The sequence below is a fragment of the Podarcis vaucheri genome (genome assembly GCF_965113315.1).
Source record: "Podarcis vaucheri genome assembly, chromosome: 15".
Lineage (NCBI taxonomy): Eukaryota > Metazoa > Chordata > Lepidosauria > Squamata > Lacertidae > Podarcis > Podarcis vaucheri.
The window spans coordinates 33983925-34006804 of record NC_138753.1 but is presented as its reverse complement, the minus strand read 5'-3'; the positions used below and the strand labels follow the sequence as shown (position 1 = coordinate 34006804).

General features: G+C 45.3%; 1 protein-coding gene across 5 annotated transcripts in view; it reads right to left on the bottom strand.

Moving 5' to 3' along the window:
• The window catches only part of ROBO3 (roundabout guidance receptor 3), a 344617-nt gene that overhangs the window by 152776 nt on the left and 168961 nt on the right, over positions 1 to 22880 (bottom strand). For all 5 annotated transcript variants that reach the window (XM_082200222.1, XM_082200223.1, XM_082200224.1 and 2 more), the window contains exon 2: positions 11729 to 12055. In XM_082200222.1, coding sequence (XP_082056348.1) covers positions 11729 to 12055 — 327 coding nt within the window. The remainder of the gene's footprint in view (positions 1 to 11728; positions 12056 to 22880) is intronic.

Sequence of the window (22880 nt, the reverse complement as noted above, 5' to 3'; positions counted from 1 at the left end):
CTAAAAAAACACACCCTGTGATCAGGATACTCCCACAATAGCAAAATTGCCCAGTCTCGTTCTCAGTCAAGAGCTGGTCGTATCTTCCAAAACACGTTCCCGTTTGCAGCATTAAAAGCAACTGTTGAAATTATACGAACCGGGGACCATTAAAACAAGCCAATAAAACAAATCCTGCAGGCGGGTAGGAATTAAAGTAGCTCAAAAGCTGGGAGGAGAATATCTTAACTAGCCATAGAGCTCCTGGCCATGCAAGTTATGGGGCCTACATTAGTTCTTGCCTTTTGCCACATGCAATGTGGACAGGCAGAGAAAAGTTCCCTGCGGGGATCAGAATTGGATGGAGTCACGAAGAGGAGACTCAGGGGCAGATGTGACCAATGGCGGGAATTAAGTGTATACCAGCTCCCAGTTTGTACAGTGCCGGGGCACTTGTGGCCTTCCAGATACTGCTAGACTACATCACCCCTTACTATTGGCCATGTGGGCGGATACTGGGGAGAGCTGGAGCCCCTCATCCCTGACCCAACCAGAGCCCAACAACAGCAAGAAGTCCAGAGATTCCCCATCCCTAATCCAGTCAAAGTCTCGCTGATTTCAGCAGAAGATCTTAAAAATCTGCCTGGCAGAAATGGAATTAAGATTGCAATCCTATTACTTGGGAGCAAGCACCACTGAACTCAATTTGCACTTGCTTCTGGGTAGGATTGTCCTCTTTAACTTTGTGCTTTAACTTTGGCTGGAGTGTGTCCCTCGAAGAATCATAGGGGACTCAACAACAAGCTGACCTATACACATCCGGCGAGCTGTTAGCACTATTTGGGCTCATAAATCTAACAAACTGTTCTGCTCCAGGGCTCTGCCAATTGCTGGCCTGAAATCTCACAGTGACATGGTAAAAAAAGAGAGAGAGAAAGAAAGAAATACGGGGAGGGGGGAGAGAGAGAAGTTGCCCTCCAGTTGTATTCTCAAAACAAGGTCATCACTCTGCCTGCCTCGCCCTCCATCCCATAAAATACAAGCCAAGGACAGTCAACATTACCTTTAGCAGCAACTTCCGAATACAGCAAGGTGGTACTGGCAGGAAAAGCAAACACGGCAGGAGACATTCAAAAGCGCACCACTGTGATTATCTGAGTGTAAGAGACCTGTGGACACCCAGGTCTTGCTGGTCTGCAGCTCTCAATAAAAATCTAATGGATTGCTTTTTCACATAATGTAACAGAGCAAAGAACCAAGGTGGAATGCAGGGATCAATCCAGAAAGGGCCCAACAAACCCCCTTGTCTTCCACACCAAAATATAAGGATTGTCTCCAAAGCAGTGCTGAATAATGCGTCCCATCAGTGAATGGATTTCCACTTGCAGAACAGGGCCTTCTACCTCCTCCGTGTGGCCCCTAAATCTGTTCTAGGGTTCCATCAACCCTCCAGAGCAGATTTGGGGATGGTCTGGGGCACACAGAGACAGGGAAGAGTTGGAAGCTGAGTTGCACAAGTGCAAAACCTTGCGCTAATGGAACAATGGCATGAGATACCATGCATTGTTCCATAATTGCCCATGAGTGTACTCTGAGAGCCACTGTAGTGAAGTAGTTAAGAGTGTCAGACTAGGACCTAGAAGACCAGGGTTCAAATTCTCACTTGACCATGAAACTCACTGGTGACCTTGAGCCAGTCACTGCCTCTCAGTCTAGCCTTCCTCAGTGGGTTATTGTGGGAATTAATTAAGAAGTGGGGGGGACGGACAGACCATGTACAGCAATTTGAGGGTGGGATATAAAATGCAACAAATAAATGCATCTACCCACCATGCAACACCAGTTCTGTGCTAAGTCCTTTCTTTTAAAAATCTGGGAGCTTACATACAGTCAATGAATCAAACATGCCTATGATATCCTGTCCTGTTACCACCAATCACATGTAGGAATACTGAAGGCCATTTGACCTCGTGCTGATTTACTAACATGATCAGAACATAAGAAGAGCCCTGATGGATTAGACCAATAGTCTATCCATTCCCAAGGCCCAACTGTAGCCCCCTAGACCACTTCATCTAGCCCTCAGGAGTCTTCCCAGGCCACACCCACTATGCCCAGGTCACACCCAGCAATGGCACTGCTATGCATCTTCCTCGAGTGCTTTTTTGGTAGCTGGAATGTACTCACTGAACTGTGACAATGCTTCTCATTTCCCTGAATGGAAATGGTGTTAGTGTATGTTAGCATGTGTCTCTCAGGAGGTCCAAAGATTCTATACTGCCTCCGAACCCGGGAGGTTGCAAATTGCCATCAGGGCTAGGAACCACTGCCAAGCACTTATCCTCCATTTGTTTAATGCCCTTTCAAAGCCATCTAAGATAGCGAGCATCATCGCATCTTGCTGCATAAATTAAAGATGCTTGTTGAAATGTGAAACGATGAATTCCAAAAATAAAGAATGCGTCTTCGTGGAAGCCTGTCTTTTCAGGAGAAAAACATATTCATTGGAGGCAAGAGCGATGCGTTTCCCCAGAAATTGTGAATGTGCAAGACCATATAAAAAGGATGCCTGAAAGCCCAGGAGGAGCCATCGCTACTGCGAGGAAAAGACAAAATTAGACACAAAAGATCATTCCTCTTCCCCCAGCACCACCACCCGACTCCAAGAAAAACAATGGTGGTCATTTCAGCTGCAAAAGGAAGTCCCCACCCCCCCGCCGGCTTTTCATCCTCATGAACTCCCCCAGCTCAAACCCAGCTGAACCTTTTTCACACTGGCAAAATTAAAAGAAAAACACACCACGATTTATCCAAGTAAATTCCCAGTACAATCAAGGAAAAAGCTGAAAAGGGTCGCCCGAAAGGACTCCCATTACTTAGGAAATGACTTAATTTCCCCCTCTTAGATATCACTCATGTCCTAGCTTTGAATGGCTCAAACCTGGATGAAACCTCTCTCTTTCTGTTCTCTGTGTGGCTCAGGACCCCCTCCCCAATGGGGGGTACACCACTAATGACTTAAGCACATGACCTCCTCCTGGAATGGGTGCACTTTATCACTAGGAGGTCCCTGGTTAGAAGAAAGAGGGGGAAATAACCCATCACTGTCCAAAACGGGAGCAAAAAAAGGCTTGTAAGCAAGGAGGCCGGGCTGATTACAAGCCTCAGATAAGCAGCCATTCTTGCCCAAAATGTATACTTGAAAATGGAAGGCGGGAGGGAGGAGGAAAGAAAGAGGCGACATGATTACTGGAGCGATTTGTTTATTTTTTGCACTTTTCAGGCGGCTCCCCGCAACCCACATTCCAAACTATGAAATCCACTGAAAGCTAAAATTATCTGGCAAATCCGGGGCTTGCAAATGCTGTTTTGCCAATGCGGGTTGCAGCTCCCAGAGCAAGAAGGAGCTCCCCCAGAGTTGTCTGCTGGTAGAACGTAATGTCTCCTAGCGTGGGATGGAAAGTGAATTTCTCTTTGCATCACGGCAAAGAAGAGCAGCCCTCACCCCCAAGGGCATCCGTGTTTGGTGAGGTCTGTAGTCCTCCCCCCGCCCACCCCTAGTTTCTGCTCTCAGCAAAAGCCCATGCGGATAGTTGGGACGTCCAGGAGCCCGGCAAAGAAATATGTTCCTGGATTGTTTACCCAGCAGCTGCCCCCTTTCCCAAATTACATAAATGCATCCTGTCTGGGTAATGGACTGAGAAGTGACACAAAAATCAATAAATAATTCCAGTTTAGAGATGGCTGGCAAGTGTTCCGAAACACTGCCCATGCTGCGGCCCGGCTCTCAACGGAGCTGTCAGACCGTTGTCAGTGCCTCAGACACATTTCTGTCTCCAAAACACCTCAGAGAGAGAGGGGGAGAGAGAGGGGGTCTCGGTCCTGGCCTCATCTAGGAAGGCTTTTGTTTCCCTGGGATGTGGGGAGCGGGACAGTGCCAGTGATGGAGATGGGGGTGTAGACCCCAGTGTGTTTCTCAGCTTAGACTAGGGCCCTGACAGTTATTCCAGAAGTCTCCCTTGACTACTGTTCTGGAACCTGCTTCACTATGTATGCACTGAGGTAAAACCAGCAACACTTCTGAAAAGTTGACACGGAAGACAATCACCTTCAGAAAGGCTCGTGGTTGTTACAAAAGGTATTTCCTCATTCCCCCACCACCACCCCTTCGTTTCAATGCAGTCATGCACAATTTTCTCAAACTGTGTGGAATCTTCCATTGGGCAAGATAAAAAGATAACTTCTAGCAGTATCCTTCAACCTTGGGTCCACAGATACTTGCTGGACTACAATTCCCATCATCCCCTGACTAAGCTGGCTGAGGATGATGGGAGCTGTAGTGCAAAACAACAGCACCCGTTTGTGGACCCGTGGTTGAAGAACACTGACTTACGGGACTGTGTGGATGTTGTTTATGTATTTATTAGAAAAGGAAACTCATACACCTCCACCCGAAAGTCGTCAATATCCCACCATCATCTTTGTATAACAACAATTGGTCCTGTAAATGTGTGTAGAGGATTTTGGCCTATTCAGAATTAAAATGTTCTCCCCCTTTAAGTATGCATTTAGATGTGTTATCTCTCAAAATGCATATTTAAATGCATCATTGCATGCGGTTAAACTGCAGAAAACAGCATATTAAGTAATAGCCCCATCTATGAAATGAAAGCCATCTGGCACCAACTTTGATACCATTTGGGCAGCAATGATTTTTTAAAAAATAAGTTTATTTTCGCTAAATTTTATTCTTGTAAATTACTTCAGGACTTGGGAAGTGATCCATAAATGTGATAACTAGCTAAGGAACATTCAGAAAAGTGTGAAATGCATTGGAAAGGGAAATTCCAGTCCGCACAGGTGCACAGCAAGGTGTCTCATAGAGGAATTCACAAAGACCAAAAACCCTCAAGCATCTCTGGTCCAGCTTCCCACTGAAAGATTCCATCACAGCGGAGTTAGACCAGTCTTCAGCATTTCATTGCCAATGTGACTTTCAGAACCTTTATCCAATAAATGGCGGTGGAGGGATCCGAACTGGAAGCCCCTCCAGCAAAATGAAAGTAATGTCTCTCTCTGTAAAAGTCCTGCTGTGTCAAAACACTAAAGCTTTTAGGTAAGGTAGCTGCAACAAGTCCTGTTATGTATCTCCACTTCCTCTAGGTCTAAAAATACCCACGATACTTCATGTAACAGCCACTTACGGCATTTCGGTTAGGCATTAGCCTCTAGATCATGCCAGCAGGACCATTTGGCAAATTCCCCTGAAAATGGCCTCATTCTATTCCTCACAATCATTATGAGATGTTATCTGCAGTCCACTAGACAACCCCTTCCAATCCCCCACCTTCCCCATCACTCTTCTGATGGAGGATGTTTCAACCATTTACCTGAGGCCTCATCCGTCATTTAATGGGAAGGCAACAGAAAATCCATTTGGGCCATGGGATGGACGTTCAGGGAAGGTCAGGCTGCTCACTAATTGCTAGAAGCTGAGCTGTTCCCTTTGCCTTTTCTGAACCATACAAAAGGATGCGCACGAGGGTATATCAGCCTTTTCACCGGGGCCAGAAAATCACCTCAGACCCTGACAAAAGGCAGTTCTGCTCAAGTCCCTCAGCTCCACCCTAAAGATGTTGCTCGCTCAACCCCTTCTTCCTTTCCCCATTTAAAGGTTCTTTTTCCCTGCTGGGAGCTAATCTTTGACCTCACATCCTTTAAATCTCTCATGCGGACACAACGTGATGCTTCAGAGCCTTTCATTAAAAGCAACGGCTAAGACAACGCTAAAAGATAGGGAATCTCTATGGCACCAAAGGCCCACCTGCTTGAGCAGGATACGTTGGCTTAACAATATGTCCCCCTTATAAGGCATTCCGGGGGGGGGAATTGCAAGCCATCAAAGGCTTTCATTCTCTTCCCCTTCCAAGGCTGGAGTGGTATAGTTTAGGTTTACCAACTACACCCAAAAGTAAGGCACTTGGAACAGAGCCTCCATGACGGATCACTGGGCATGGGAAGGCACACTTTTCAAAAGTATGTAGAGCTCAGGCCAGTTAGGGCCTTAAAGGCTAATGATCAGCAACTTCAGTTGGACCTAGAAGCCAAATGGAAGTCAATGCAGGAAGCCACTAGATGGAAGTTATGGTTAGATCCAAGAAGGAAATTGATATGCTCTTGCTGTAAACTTAAAGAATTGTTTATGTAAGAAAAGTGAGCCCTGTTGGATCAGACCAAAGGCCCATGGAGACCAGCATTTTGCTTCCCAAAGAAGCCAACAAGATGCTTGCAGGAAAGCCGACAAGCAGGACATGAGCGCCATAGTCCTCTCCTGTTCCTGTTCCCCAGCCATTGGTATTCACAAAGCCACACAAATCCAGAGTGGAGTCCCAAAGACAGTTGGATGGCGCCTTGTACGCCTCCTTCTGGCAACTTCAGCAGCCAAGCTGGTGCCAAATGTATTGCTCTGCTTTCCTGTGGACCACATCAGGGAGGCCGAGAGAGGGATCTTGTCACCTGGGCAGCCCAGGACCTCCATACACTGCCCTGGCTTGTGCCCTGCAGCAGTTTGACTTCACCCCCCAGAGGCACACTCCATTATCTCTTGAGACAGATGGATGACGACAACAACAACGACAACAGCAACTGCCTCTAATCCTAGAGATAGCATAAGAGAATCATGAGTTCAACTTGTGACCATTATAGAAAAATGAAATACGCTCCTCAGGAATTATTTAAACTTGCAGCACATAAGGTAGCTTCCAGGTACATTGTGTTTGTTTGTGGGCCCAGTTCCAGGTATGATTTGTTTGTGGGCCCAGTTCAAGGTGTTGGTTATTACCCTAAACATTTTAGGATACCTACAGTTGTGGGTGGTCTTTTGAATGCCCCATCTCTATCCAGGTTACATTTTGTGAGGACATGGCAGTCTCCATGGCTGCATCCAGACTATGAAACTTCCAACCCTGGGAGATGTTTTCATTCCAACAGGTGTTTAATTTGACAAGTTAATCCATGTTGTTTTATGTGCCATCTTGTTTCTATATTTTATTTTATTTTAGTTATTGAAATTCCTTAAAGTGTTTGCGGTGGTTTTTCATATTGTGTTTTGCTTTCAACTGCTTTCCTTTCAACCTTGCACACTTTTCAAAATGGAAAAGTGGGCCAAAAATATGTTAAATTAACAAACAAGATGTAAATCATGCTGATGTTGCTGGCTGAAAAACAAGGGCACTACAAGGCAAACTATTTGTGTTGCTGTTTTTTCTTTTTACTGATCGTTTTTGTTACATGTCTTCAGAATTGAAACTGCTGCCACTGGAGAGTTAAATCAGCCTGCATTGCCAGTAAACAGAGAGTAACTCCTGCCAGAATTATACCAACATTCAGACAAATAAGACAGATCAGCACATATGCTGGCTCAACCCTTAAGTGTGTAAACCGATTTCTCAATTAGCTAAATGCCATCTTCAAAACTGTTTAAGGGTTGCCACCACTAGAATGTGTAATTGTAACAATAAACAACAACAATAATATAGCATGTGTAGCTCTTGCCAAAGTGCCTATCAAAGCAATTGCAAACTTTATGAAAAGTGTTACGCATTAAAGCATGCAAACAAATAGTTTCCTATATATTCCCAATGTGGCTTTCAGTATTGAATGAGTTGCTCCCCAAGCTATGTGTTCAAGGGAATGACAGATCAGATTAGCTAGCATTTGTTGTTTCCTATCGCAGGACACTCCCAGGCACAATGAAGGAAGCTGTTTTGAACTATACTAGCTCTTCGCCTAAGAGTGGTTTTTTTCTCCTTCCATCCTAGAAAGCCTACTTGGCAGGCTAAGCTGAATATTACTGGTGAATGATCCCTTGCTACCATGTGTGTAAGGAGCCAAACTTCAGTCTAGAGGTTTGTGTTGGAGAAAGAGAGACAGACAGACAGAAGAGCAACGAAGAGTACATAAGTCTAAATATTTGTGAGAAATCTACACACAGCTTTGTGTTATGGCTTCTTCAGAAAATCAGGATTACTCCTTGCATGCAAAATCAAGAACTATTGCCATTTAAGGCAACGCTGCTCAGTTTTCTGGCATGAACTTCTGTAAGCAATCTCAACCCACTTCAATAGCTACACGAAGTGGACTAAAACAAGGGCAGATAAGCTTATAGGGCAAAGCAGTAGCAGGTACCACTGCACAGCAAAGCTGATGGCAACTCAGTTTTGCCTTGTGCACCTGGGCAGCAGTTTCTGCAGAAACACAGACCCAGTTTATATGAGATGTGAAACTGTGATTTGCTACTATGGACTCACAGGCCTCCCCCCTCCCTTTACTCCTTGCACACTCCAGTTTCCTGTAGAAACGTATTCAGCCATTAATCCAAACTGGTACAGCACGTTGGCGACAAATATTCACACAGTTGCTCAAAAATAATTTTACACTATTTATCAAATATGTGAGAAAGAGACAATTACTTACAAGGTGCCATGAAAATTTACAAACTACCTAAAATAAAGTGAACTTGCAATATCAGATTTTACTAGGTTCTTACAAACTCTTGACTTAGTTTTTCATTTTTCTTGTTTTTTAAATAAGTTCAAGAAGATTCAAGAAAAGGGTTGATGTGAGGAGCTGATGAAGCAGCGTATGAAGTAATAAAGAAAACAGGATACCAGCGTTCTATCCCTGTTTTGCCCTGGCAGTCCATGCAGTTGAGAGGCTGCTGTTTCACCCCAGGTGGGGCCGATTTGTTGGGAATGGCAGATAGCATACTCCCTGAGCACAGTTTTCTGGTCTTCTTCAGTTGTCTCATGCCATTGATGCGTCTACTAGTGCTAACTGATAATAATCCAAAAGGAATCTTACCAGAATCAACATACAGTGGTACCTCTGGTTACATACTTAATTTGTTCTGGAGGTCCGTTCTTAATCTGAAACTGTTCTTAATCTGAAGCACCACTTTAGCTAATGGGGCCTCCTGCTGCTGCCGCGCCGCCGGAGCACGATTTCTGTTCTCATCCTGAAGCAAAGTTCTCAACCCGAGGTACTATTTCTGGGTTAGCGGAGTCTGTAACCTGAAGCGTATGTAACCTGAAGCGTATGTAACCCGAGGTACCACTGCACTGTAAAAAGTAAATATAAATTCTCCCACTATATACAAAGAATCAATTTTGATGCAAAAGTTCATAATTATGTACTTACATGTCTTTGAAGAGACAACTTCTTGGCTTAAACACACAAGACTGAATAGCTTAGCAAGGTAGCCCTGTTTGATTACAGATATATATACACATTCTCTCGTTATATTTTAGGTAGTTTGTAAGTTTTCATGGCACTTTATAAGTAATTGTCTCTTTCTCAGATATTTGATAAATGGCGTAAAATTATTTTTGAACAACTGCGTGAATATTTGTCGCCAACGTGCTGTACGAGTTGCACTATCTTTATTAACGGCACAGGTTGCATTTTTCTAGCATTAATCCAAACTGGAGCAACTATGTTTTGTGCAAACCACAGTTTTCCTGCAAGCCAGAACTGGAAACCCAGTGGGCAGAGGGAGAGGGAGAGGGAGAGGGAGAACCTGATGCCTGGCATTATACGTGAAACAGCACACTGTCTCTGTCTAAAACCCTATCCATATGTTCACCCAAGTGTGTGGGGGGGGGGACTGGGCTTTCCCCCATCATTCCTGCTGTCCCTGTGCCTAGAATCTTTGCTGGCCTCTGGAATAATTGTCTATTCTATCCCCCTCCATATACACACCCACTTCCAGCACATCAGCTTCACAGGGAGCCATTTTATAGATTTCCCTTTGATGTCTGCATTTTGACCAATTACCCTGGCTGCAGCACACTCCTTTGATAGCTTTATTTCCGCCATAACCTGTTATCAATCCAGCCAATAGCCACAAATCACAGAAGACTAGTGGTCAAATGCTTACCAGTTTTGGAGATCAACTAATGTTAAGTTCAGCTTGGGAGGTGCCTGAACATGTTAGCGACTCCAAGGGCTTAACCGAAATGGCATTTCATTTCTCCTGCTGCTGGTGTTTGGCCTTGTCTCAAGCAAGGCCATCATTCATCTTGTGTCACTTTCGGCAGGCCTGAATGCTTTTCCGCACTGTTTGTTTGTAGATCTTTGTCTCCATAAAACCATTAAGGAAGACAATGGGTGGAGAGTGCCTTGGAAAGCCGCGCAGGAGATTGGTTTTGAGGTCAGGGCAGATAAATAATGAACCTGGATATCTTCCGTGCCCACAATCCACACGGCTGTTTGCTTCTCAGGGACCTTTGCTCCATGAAAGGCACAACTAGAGAAGCCTGCCAAGAATGCAGCCAGGCTAGTTGCTAGAAAGAGTTTATAACCAGAACTCAATGGACTTATCAACAGAGTGTTTGCTCATGTCTTATAGATGTTGGAAAGTGACCTGAGCAAAATTGGGAGGAGGGGGATTAAAAACCTAGAAATACGTAAGATTCCTTCACTCAGATGCTTGACAACCAGCAAAGAAACAGGCATACTCTTTTTCCTGAAATGTTTCCAATACCAATGAACAAGCAAACTTTTCAGAAATACATCCTACACGCATTCCAAGTGTCCCTGCTGACCTTTTTCCTGGTATTTGTACCAGATCACTCCCTTTATACCTCTGGTTCACCTGACTCACTATTGTCTACACAGCACCGGGGAAGAAACTGCGGCCCTCCAGATTTTGTTGGCCTACAACTTCCACTAACCCCCCTCCATTGGGTATACTAGCTAGAGCAAATTAGAGCTGGGCTCCAACACTATCTGGAGGGCCACAGGTTCCCCACCTCTGTTCTACATTAACTGGAGGAGTCAGTTTCAAAACAGGGGTCTTTCCCTACCAGAAGATTCTGTGCTTTACTACTTAGATGTGTCTCTTCCCCACCAAGAGAATTCTACAATCTTCAGTAATCACCAGCAGTAGCAGAGTATGCATATGGCCCTGTTACTGGCTATATGACGGCTGATATGGTCTGCACACCTCAACAACAAATTTAGAACCCCAATCTTTTCAAATCACAAGGCTTTATGCAATATTTCCAATCAAAACTCTTTTTGGCATCCTAAGCCCTTTGCTTCATTTAAAGGGAGGGGGAAGAAAAACATAAGGAGACCTGCAAATCTATCTGAAACACTATCAGTTAATTCACAGGCAACACGCAGACACATGGGCAACACTGTGTGAGGCGGAATGTATTCTGCTCTAGGTGAAATGATCAGGTAGCAGGAATTTGAAGGAGCCCACATCGCTCCTCCCTCCAGCTATATGCTTAACTCATTTTGTTCGACAAACAGCAACACCCAATCCCTGTCAATGGATGAGATTAGCAGAAACATTTATATTCCCTTTCAGTTTGGGCATTTAATTTTTAATCAACATGGTTTGGATGTGGCTGGGAGTTTGGAGGAAACTGGGGCAGGGGAAGAGAACAAATTATAGATTGGCAGAAAGTACTTAAGGGTATATCTCCAGGGCAGCTGCTCACATCTCTTGCCATATGTTCTATAGTGCTCAACTATAATTGCAAATTCAAATGCACATAGGAAATGACTGTTCGCAGAATCAGGACCACACTCAAACCATACTTAATCCCAATATCATGAACTGCAGTCCAGGCCACACAGTTGCCCATCGTTTATGGGAGCTAATGAGCATGGCATCGCTTGCGGCGTATCACTTAAGACAAACCAAAGTTCCATCTCACTTGTTCAGTATTCTACTTACTGGCTACCTCCAGAGATGCATTCCTGCTGACAGCCTCACCCAGGTAGTTCCTGGCTACACAGACATATACTCCCTCATCAGGTTTGCTCCTCCGTCCATGCACGATACGCAGAAAGAAAAGGGAGCCACTGGGCAGCAACATGCGATGGGATCGAGGGTCTTCCTTGTCCGTCTCCACCCGCTCCCCATCCTTGTACCACTCAATGATGGGGGTGGGACGTCCTTCCGCTTTGCAGTTCAACGTTGCTGGCTCCCCCTTGGACACAATGAGGTCGGAGGGATGCTCTACTATCCGCGGAGATGAATCCTCAAGGCGAGGCCGAGAGCCTGAGGTGCAAAAAGAGAGAAATGGTTATAAGAGAGCAGCCCAGAAGAGACTAGCCCAGAACTAAAAAAACAAGACCAGGCACAGTTCAGACATCAAAGCCAAACCATGATTTACATTACAGGTATGTGTTTTCTCCAAGGTCCACCCCCACCAGCTCCACTTCCCTCCCTCACTTACCTGGTCTGCATCAACCATTGCTTGTTGTTAACCTGAACTGAATAAATATATTTCTTGCAAACCGGAGTTTGCCTCCAAATCCAGCATTAGGAACCAAAGCAAGCCCATTCTGATTTCCATTCTGATTTGGAAAACAACCTTTGTTTCTGCTAACAGTATCCAGATGCAACAGCAAACTATGTTGGCCACAAATTCAGAAGTGAGTAGGGAGTGCAGACGTCTGAGATATGCTCTGCCTCAATTTTGGCTTGACATTTGAACTGGGCTATTGTAATGGAAAAGGAAGGGAAGTGAATGGGCAAAGCCAATTCATATTCCAGAGTCACTGATAGCTACGGTGCCCAAGGCTATTATTGCTTAAACTCATACTACCACATAATGGAAAAACTACTGTCAAAAGTGAACATTTGCCATCATCGAAGGTCCCATACAGCTCAAAGAAAAAGAAGCAGCATGCAATGGCCTGGGTATTAGAGAGTGATGTGAGATCCAGAGATTGATGTCAACAGTTAAAGAATGTGGAATACCGTCCCCAGGAAAGCTTGCCTGGCAATTTCATTACATATCTTTAGGTGCCAAGTGAAAAGGTTTCCTTCTTTATGTATTTTGTATCTTCATTTCCTATGTTTATGTTATCCCTGTGAGTGATTTAAACTTTTAAAAATGATTGAATTTTAAATTGCTGTGACCTGCCTCGGGACTTCACGGTGAGGGGCAGGTAAGAAAAGGAATAGATGTTGATGAGGCTGATGTCAATGAGTAGAGAGGGGGGTTTTAGGAGGCTACATGGTCACACAGGTTAGGAAAGCTGGTCTTCAGAAGCATAGGCGAGTTTTGTGAACCAATCAAAATGGAGTGTTCTGAGCCCGCACCATATTTGGAACAAAGGCGACAGGAATATCCCACGTGGGGAGCGGGGGGGGGGGGATGCAAATGGCCACTGATTAGGTCACTGGCAGTGTACTGACAGTCAGAAGAAAGCTTCCACCTCATCAGGGCTAATTAATGGCTGAATAGAGGTGTGTGCTTGTGTTAGCAGTTGGCAAACGATCAAGTGCATAATTAGACATTAGCATACATCCAGAGGGTCTTGCACCTCTAGATCCCAAGAGAAGGAGCAATCTCCTTTCAACAACAGCCGCCCTTCTCTGTCAAGAGCTGCTTCCTCCCTTGGGATTGCTAGGAAGATGTATGAGTGACCTGTGCAGCAAAGCTCAAGGAGCCACATAGTTCCAGGGCATGTACAGAATGCCAGCCACACCCAAGCACCTCAGCAACAAATTGCCCTTTTAAAATCCATGAAATTGAAAGGAATGTGGCCCTCAAGCTATAAAGAGTTTCCCACCTCTGATTTAAGTTGAGGTTGGACAATCATCCATTGGGGATGTTCTAATTCTTAATTAGTATTACGGGTGGTGCTGTGGGTTAAACCACAGAGCCTAGGACTTGCCGATCAGAAGGCCGGCGGTTCAAATCCCCGCAACAGGGTGAGCTCCCGTTCCTCGGTCCCTGCTCCTGCCAACCTAGCAGTTCAAAAGCACATCAAAGTGCAAGTAGATAAATAGGTACCACTCTGGCAGGAAGGTAAACTGCATTTCTGTGCGCTGCTCTGGTTCGCCAGAAGTGGCTTAGTCATGCTGGCCACATGACCTGGAAGCTGTACGCCAGCTCCCTCGGCCAATAAAGCGAGATGAGCGCAGCAACCCCAGAGTCGGCCACAACTGGCCCTAATGGTCAGGGGTCCCTTTACCTTTAATCAAGCAGGAACTTGGACAAGATGGCTAACAAGGCCCCGTCTAACTAGGATTCTATGACCTCCCTTTCACAGTTCTTCCCATGTTTTGCCCTAACGAAATATGTGCAAGGTGTTTTTTTACTTAGGTATCTGTGCCTGAGTAGTGCTGACATTTAAAGAGGAGATGTTAAAAGCCCCAGGCTATCTGGGCAAGACCTATTCCTGTGGCCCTCCTCTCCAATATGGACACTTGGATTTTCTCCACATATGACTGGATTGTATCAAGCGTGCATAGTGGCATTTGTGCAAAATTTCTACTTCGAAGAAAGGGACAGGTCTTAATTTCGGTGCTGGCTGTGATGAGTCCCAGCCCCTCCCTGGGGTTGTCTACGCATACAAATGATTCTCAGCAGAAGAGGCCCCTGGTAAGACAAATTGTGCTCTAGGCAGCTATATAAACTTAGAAGGTAAAGTGTCGGACAGAATTAATCCTTTTAATCATCTGCTGAAGCCTCTGGAAGCTGCCCAGAGACTTTTTTCAGCACCTTAGACAGAGCAGAACTTAAAAGTCTGCTCCTACCTGATTTAACATATGCTCTCTTTCCTACATCTCTTACATAGCTAATGGATGAAAGTGACTCGCTCATGTCTTTTTGATCCTTGCTAGCCTTAAAGACTAAAAAATTATAATGGCATAAGCTTTTGGGGACTATTGTAAAATTCATGAGATGTGTGAAATGCTCTCCTGAGTTACAGGTGTGTGTGTCTAGGTGTGGTGTGGGCATCACACACACAGAGAGAGAGAGAGAGTGTGAAGGGAGAAGGATTGTAAACAGTGAGGTCAAAGGGGAACAAAAAAAACCAAAGTACAGAAACAGTACTAATTACATAATGAACAGTGGCCATTTACAAAACAGTTATTGTTGCTAACACAGACATCCTGGCATTGGTTAGCCAATTAACATATGCAGTGTGTTGTTGTTTGTTAAAGAAACCTTTGACCCGGTTCAGTCCACACAATGGCAAAGAACCTCTTGACAAATTGCCATGTAGTGGTTTCATGCTGCAGCGCAGTCTCTCTCTGAGGTTCCTTTGAAGCTTGAAATGCTAATGCGCAGATTGTGCATACATCCGTTTTAAATCATAAAACAACCGTGCAGCCGTGCAGTTCTGGGTGCAAGCACCTAACATGTTTAGTTTCTACTATGGATAGAGAAGCAAAAGTGATTGTCCCTGTTGCAATCCTTTGTCGCAATTCCAGGTCCAAGCGGTCCCTTAGAGGGGGTACTGTTTCAATCCATTACTGTGGAGATGGGTCTCCACAAACTTTGTCCCAGTGAACTCCCCAGGAAGGTTGAAGAGGTCAATGAACCTGACCTCAGAGGCTCAAGCGGTTTTCCCAAGAGCCACAAAGAAAGCAAAGATAAGCTCAACTGGGGAGCGGGGGGGGGGAGCGGGGGGAGCTGTCCCAAAGCAGAGCTGCCATTTCATAAAATAAATCTTCACCGATTTAACTATAGGTAGGGAAGGCATGCTTTGCTTTTAGGTTGTCTGTGTGTCGCAACAGACACCATCTCCTTCATGAAAGAGACGGAGGCGCTTCTCTAAGAACAAACGAGCAAGTAATTAATAATATGCACAGCAGCTGAGCTACAAATTTCACACGGGTGGCTCATATCCAAATCTATTCATAGCACCGTATCTTATCTTAAGATCTAGATCATGGTGAGTATATCAAGTATGGAGCATAAGACTATCTAGATCAGCGGTTCTCAACCTGCAGGTCCCCAGATGTTGTTGGACTACAACTCCCATCACCCCCGAGCTCTGGCCTTGCTAGCTAGGGATGATGGGAGTTGTAGTCCAACAACATCTGGGGACCCACAGGTTGAGAACCACTGATCTAGATAGTCTTACACCCCATACTTGATATACTCACCATGGAACCAGGCAGAGGGCCTTCTCAGTAGTGGCGCCCTCCCTGTGGAACGCCCAGCCACCAGATGTCAAAGAGAACAACTACCAGACTTTTAGAAGACATCTGAAGGCAGCCCTGTTTAGGGAAGCTTTTTAATGTTTAATTTTTTTTGGGAAGCCGCCCAGAGTGGCTGGGGAAGCCCAGTCAGATGGGTGGGGTATAAATAATAAATTATTATTATTATTATTATTATTATTATTATTATTATTACCACTAGTAGAGTTTCTGGCATGGGCAGCCAGAGGCTGCTGAACTACAATTCCCATCATATCTGACTGTTGGCCATGCTGGCTGGATCAGGTGGGAGTTATAGGGAGGGTGCCGCAATGGTTACCTCTGGCCTATGGGGGAGGGATCTCTTTCTACCCTCTTTCCCAAAATAGTGATTAGTCAATAGACACGAAATCTTCACACAATTCCCAACAACATTTCCTTAGCGTTCTAGCACAATTGCACTCTACTCTGTCACCATGAGGGCAGGAAAGACTCCATCTCAAAAAAACTTATGGCAAATATCGAAACCAAGCCACTACACATTACTGCACATTACTTCTAGGTATAAAGATAGGGGAGGCTAGACCCTTATCTCCCCCATCACAACCCCCCAAACTCTCCCGTCACCACTAAACAGTTACCAACACTGTATTAAACAGTTTTTACTAGTACCAATGGGATCTTTGCCCCATTAGTGCATGGGGGAGGTGGAGTTTGAGGGGGTCACAGAGTGGGAAGAATTAAACCTCCCCTCCTCATGTGCTGTGGTCCTGATCCAGAGCTAATGCATGCTTACTTTTGAGTAAGAAGAAATATAGCTGCAGACGACATTGCAACGTGTGGTTTGACCCCAAAATCCTCCCCACATAAATGAGGGAGAGGGAGGGAACGTATCAGTTAGCTCTATCATGTCCCCATCAGGGGCTTCACGGGGGGGGGGGGGCAAAATACCTGCCACAGGAAGCCTGCTGAACTCAAGCAGGTTCCCCATCCAATTTTTGCTTTGTCCCTGACTCACTTTTGGCAGATGGTCCCCAGGAGGTTTGCTGTGAGGCAATGCAACCCTCGGGCTGCAAGATTTTCCCTACCCAAATTAGGGCTCTCAGTCACGTTAGGGGGCTCCATGAATTTAGCAGGCTCCTCACTGCAGATGGTGGCCCTTCAGTGAAGATAGGAGGGGGCAGCACACAGACTTAACTGGAAAGTCAGGGCTTGCCAGCATGTTCCTGCTCTCACTCATGCAATTCTGCATGCATTGGGATGGGGAGACACTATATGAATAGGGCTATTATCTTTCCTCTTGTAGCTGGAGTGGGGAAGAACTAGGGATGTCAGAAAATTCAGAAGGAAACAAAAGCAGGCCGCTGAAACTGTCAATGTTTGCTTATTCGTCCCATGCCTTCAACAGAAATCAATCCAGCAAATACGATTGGTATTCACTGTTGTGGTTTTTAGTCTGTAAACAATACGGTAATTGATTATGTTTCTCCCCCAGTTTGCACTGCATTTCTTTTTCAACGAAATGAATAGAACGGAATAATGCAACTCCAAATCAGTTGCATAATAATTCTGTATTTAATTATGTAACATTCCACCACAGCAGACAGAGAGATGGGGAACATAGTTTTGTCAGAAGCCGAACTGCAGTGGGAGGGAAACAGCACTGCATGTGAGAAACACAAGGCAAGGCCAAAATCAACACTTTTTCAGATCAGTGGAGGAACACACACCTTCCCTGCACATTCACAAGTTGGGGCCAGGTTACGGAAGGGACTGCTTCACCCAATATATCCCTGCTCAGCAGCTGTGCTCTTTAGACGGGGCACTGTTGAGGGTACCACTTAGTTTCTACTAGAAAAAGGCTTTTTATTAGAAAGGTTTTTATTGTTGTAGTTCCAGTCCCTTGGAATTGGCTACCGGCTGCAATTAGACAAGCTAGATGTTTAGGTAGCTGCTGAAGACACGTTAGCTTAAGAAAGCTTTTCTTGAAAGGCTCTCCCTGCCAATTTTATAAAACATTAACTGTAGAAATACTTTTATTGTTTTAAGGGTCTGTTATCTTTTGTCTTTTATCTCATCGTACACAGCTTCAATAGCTTCTGGCTGTGAAGCAGTTTATACATCTGTAAAATAAACGAATAAATTGTAATTCCTAATCCATGCAGAAACAGGATAAAGTCCCACCACCACTTGACCCTAACCACTGCCTGAAAGCCTGTATTCCAGCTAAGCCCATAAAGAACAAGGCTCTCACATGAGGTATTTGAGAAGTCTTATCTGCAGACTTCACTCAATCAATAGTGCTGAAATCCTAAACTCTGATAAGCTCCAGGGATATTGATCTGTTTACCAATCATAACAATGATGTCACTCATCCTGAGACCCTCCTCCTACCAAAGCAGAACAATGGTTTCTTTTTTATTTGATTGCTGCTGATTTTGATCTAGCCTTCTTCACGAGAAAGGAATCTAGGGAACTTATTCTGCTACACAAGGGGCAAATGACTTGCGACTGGGGAGATCACTGCCTGGAGATATTCCCAAGGAAGCCTGATGGGGTCTGTGTGGAGAGGGTAGCGACGTTCAGATTTTTGGGCATTGAATTACAAGAGGATCTGTCCTGGAGTGTCAACACAAGGGGGCTTGTGAAGAAGGCACAGCAGAGACTGTACTTTTTGAGAATTCTAAGGAAAAACCATCTTCCGCAGAAACTGCTGCTTGCCTTCTATCACTGTGCCATTGAGAGCGTGCTCACTTATGGCTTATGTGTGTGGTACGGAAGCTGTACTACCCAGGACAGAGTCGGGTTGTGCAGGGTTGTTAAGGCAGCAGAGAGCATTGTTGGCTGCCCACTCTCCACCTTAGAGCAGATTTATGCCACAAGGTGCCATAGGAAGGCACTGGACATAGTAAAAGATCCATCGCATCCTGGTCACTGTCTCTTCGAGCTCCTGCCGTCGGGACGGAGATACAGGACGATGAAGACAAGAATGAGCCGTCTTAAGAACAGCTTCTTCTCCAGAGCGATCTCGGCCCTGAATGGGAAGCCCGGACTTTGAAAGTCATCTAATCTTCCTTGCTATACTATACTGTATTGTTTAATTAGTGTTTTTATGGAGCAGTCAAGTAATTTCGTTGTCCCCGAGAGGAGGCAATGACAATAAAGATATTGATATTATTATTATTATTATTATTATTATTATTATTATTATTATTAAAAGCAACTTCAAAATGGGGAAGGGGAGAATTGACTTCAAACAGTAGTTCAAGAGGAGGTGGGCTTAACCCACCCTCTGTCAAGGTTCAGCCTGACCAGGACTCTGGAGACACCCCATAAAAGGAGGAGTCATGGCAGTCCAACACACAGCCCAAGGGAAGCATGCAGTCTATACTTTCATTCCCAAGGCCCATTTGGGCCCATTGGGAAACCCACTACCTTCCAAGAAGCTTCATCATCAGGAACCTACTTAAGAGGAATGGTCTAGAGTGGAGGAGGGAGCAGCCAGAGACCTAAATGGTGTACTTTGTATCTTAGCAGGTAACCAGGAAGGGAAGAGACTGGTTGTAGCAATATGAATCTCTCAGTCCATCTTGGACCTGTGCTGGATGTAAGTTCCCCCTAGGTCACCCTTGTGTCCCAGGTTTTGTGAACTTCTGTCTTGGCTCCAGGAACAATTGCAGTTCTTGCCATCAACCTTAGCCAACAGTGATTGAACAACATTTTTGGCTCTCCAGATGTTGTTGGGCTCCCAGGTCCAATCAGCTGCAGCCAGATTGGGGGTATTCCAGACCACCACCACCCTCAGCCAAATCCCTCACAGCTATTTTCAAGCTCCCAAGAAAGACACTGAGAAATTGAAGCAGATGAACTCCTCCTTGCCAGGTCTTCAAATACTAACTGGTCCTTTGCTAGCAAGAGAGGAAGAGGCCTTGGATGAGTTGGAGTCGAGACTTGTCCCACTGGAAATTGCCATGAAATATGGCAAGGGTGGGGGACTGGAGGGTGGGAGAGATAAACCAAAGATAAAGTAAATTGAATGCCATTTAAAGAGGATTTTTCAGATGAGAAGAGAGTTGCTGAGACTCCCAAAGAGAGAAATAGCAAAGAGATTTGAATTCAAGTGTGTGTGTGTGTGTTGGGGGCAGGGAGGGATTTACTTTAATACATATGGGGGAAATAGTCTTGCAGACAAGTCAATAGAACTGAGAAACAGGGCACTTGGGAACACTGGCAGGCACAGGGTAGAAATTGGCAATAATTATGGAGGCAGCGGACAGGGTAAAATGACACGATAGGAATCTCTAAATACATAAGAGCATGGGTTTCAAGGTCATGCGGAAACTACTGCAATTATGGAACATTTAGGAAACGGTTTTATATTCGGGCAGAATATCTATCTGCTGTACGCTGTACTGCCTGCTCTGACTTACAACAGCACTTTAGGCCAGAGAAGGGTTTTTCCCCATCCCCTGCCACCTGAATTTTTTCTCCAGAGATGCTCAAGATGGAACTTGGGACCTTATGCATGCACTGCAGGCCTTTGTCCATTGAGCTACACTCTCGTCCGTATTGCGATTTCGGGTAACTCTGTTGCACTAAGGTTCTGGAAAGCAAGCTGGATTCAGTTCAAACATTCTAGCCACTCTTTCATGTTGTAGTAATTCCTAGGAACATAGGCAACTGCCACACCAAGTTAGGCCATTGGGTTTATCCACAATGACTGGTAGCAGCTCTCCAGGGTTCACAGGAATCCTACATAAAACATGGGTTCTTCTGCATGCAAATCAGATGCTTTATCACCTAGTTGTTGTCCTTCCCAAACCCCTAGACTTCCTGTACAGGGGGACTTGCAGCATTCGTTTCCTATGAGGTGGGCCATTCCCACCCCATGAAGACACTTCTTCTTGTCAGCAGCTGACACAGATGTTTAGGACTAGCATGGAGACTCTCCTCACATGCAGGGAAATCCGCAAGATGAAACTGATTTGAAATGTCAAGTGGAAGATAAGCACACACACCCCTAGCATTTCCTCCATCTTCACAATCACCAGTCATAGTCTTCCACAAGAGGAATGAGTGCCACAAGGTGTCAGGGTCTGGGCAGAGGAGAAATGGTGGAGATCACCTCCCCAGCCTGACCCTTCCAGAGAAGAGAAAGACAGTTTAGAATTACAACAGGGGTTTGAGGGAGGTCAAAGCTCAGAGGCAAATGGGGAGGGGAGTTAAGAAATAATGGGAGAGGAGGAGGAAGAGGAAGCACTGGGGAGGGGCGACAGCTGACAGAAACAGTGTCTTTATAAAGCATTCCAGACCCGCTCTCTCCCAGAACCCAGTGAGCCTTGAAAGTAGGAGAGCAAAGAGCTCAGAGGCAGAGGGCAGGTAGCAGCACCTGTAGATGTGATGAATGAGGAAGTGCGAGAGATGGTGGGAGTGGAGATTCACTTGGGACAATGCCATTATCCAAGAGGCTGGGTTCTAAAACCTCTCTGTAAATACTGAGTAAAAAGCAGACGGTAAGAAACATTCCTTGTCTTTCTATGTTCCTGGGCAACCCAGCTGTGGGAGTTGCTGGCAGCAGCCTGACACAAGGATGGGGAACCTATCAAATGTTGTTGAACTCCAGCTCCTATGAACCCCAGGCAGTGCAGCCAACTGTAAGGATGACAGGAGTTATAGCTCATTAACATCTGGAGAGCCACAGGTTCCCCATCCTTGAAGAAGCATGTAACAGACAGACTTCAAGGCATGTACAGCCGTGTTTCCCAAACTTGGGACTCCAACTGTTTTTGGACTGCAACTCCCTTCATCCCTAGCTAGCAGGACCAGTTGTCAGGGATGATGGGAATTGTAGTCCAAAAACAGCCAGAGACTCAAAGTTTGGAAAACACTGGTCTACAGTGAGGTGAGACACTGAAATAAGATGTCTAAATTCAAGAATGTGACAGCAAACTCACTAAAATAGACATAGCCAACGTGGTGCCCTCCAGACATTGGACTACAGTTCCCCTCCTCAGCTATGCTTGCAGTGCTCCAACAACATGTTGACTACTCCTACACTATAATTCAGAAAGTAAAAGGATTTCCTTTTTTCTTTTTGAACATCCACTTGCCAAGATCTTCAAAACTTGACTCAACTCTTTTGTTCTTAAATTCACAGGCCATTTTTTAGAAAAATGATGTTTTAGAAAACCAGCCATACTGCTGCCATCTACTCATGGTCACAAGATGGATACAACAGCAATTAGCTGAGGGCCTCCACCCTTGAAATATTCATGATATGGCCCTTGCGATTCTGAGTTGCTTGGACCCACCCAAGAACCAGGCAGGCAGGCAGAAATTAGCAATGCTGATCCCTTCGCATAGGAGGCAAAGGGAATCCTTTCCCGCTTGGTCTACACAGATCCTGTGCCATTCCTTGGTTTACTTATGGATTGCACCGGGCATCTTTCCACTGGCCTACTTCAAGGATGGAGAGGGGAATCCTCAAGATGTTTCAAAGAGGGAGGTTTGCGAATGCAAAGCAGATGGTCCCAGACTCCTCGTATTCCTGCTAACATCCTTCCACACCAATTCCACTCCTACCCCTACTCCCCCCACAACCAAAGTCGGTCCTTGGTGTGGCTATTTGGCATGCAAGTCAGGCTACTGCCTCTCGCCAGGCACCACATTTCAAGAGCTGTCAGAGAGAGCAATCCCAGCTGGTGAAAGCAGACACTGCCTGCTGCTGCTCCTTCCCTGGGGCAGAATCTGGTCATGAGCCTCCAGCTGCGAATGGTGTCACTAGCTGGCTGGGTCATTGCTCGTGAGACGCTCATGTCAGTGGGAAAGGCTGGATATTTAATCAAAGCATTTAGATTTTGCTTTTTGGCTTCATGGAGTCACTGAAGCAGCATGACCCTTTCTGTAAGATCAGAGGCCCAATACGGCAAGGGAAGCCAGA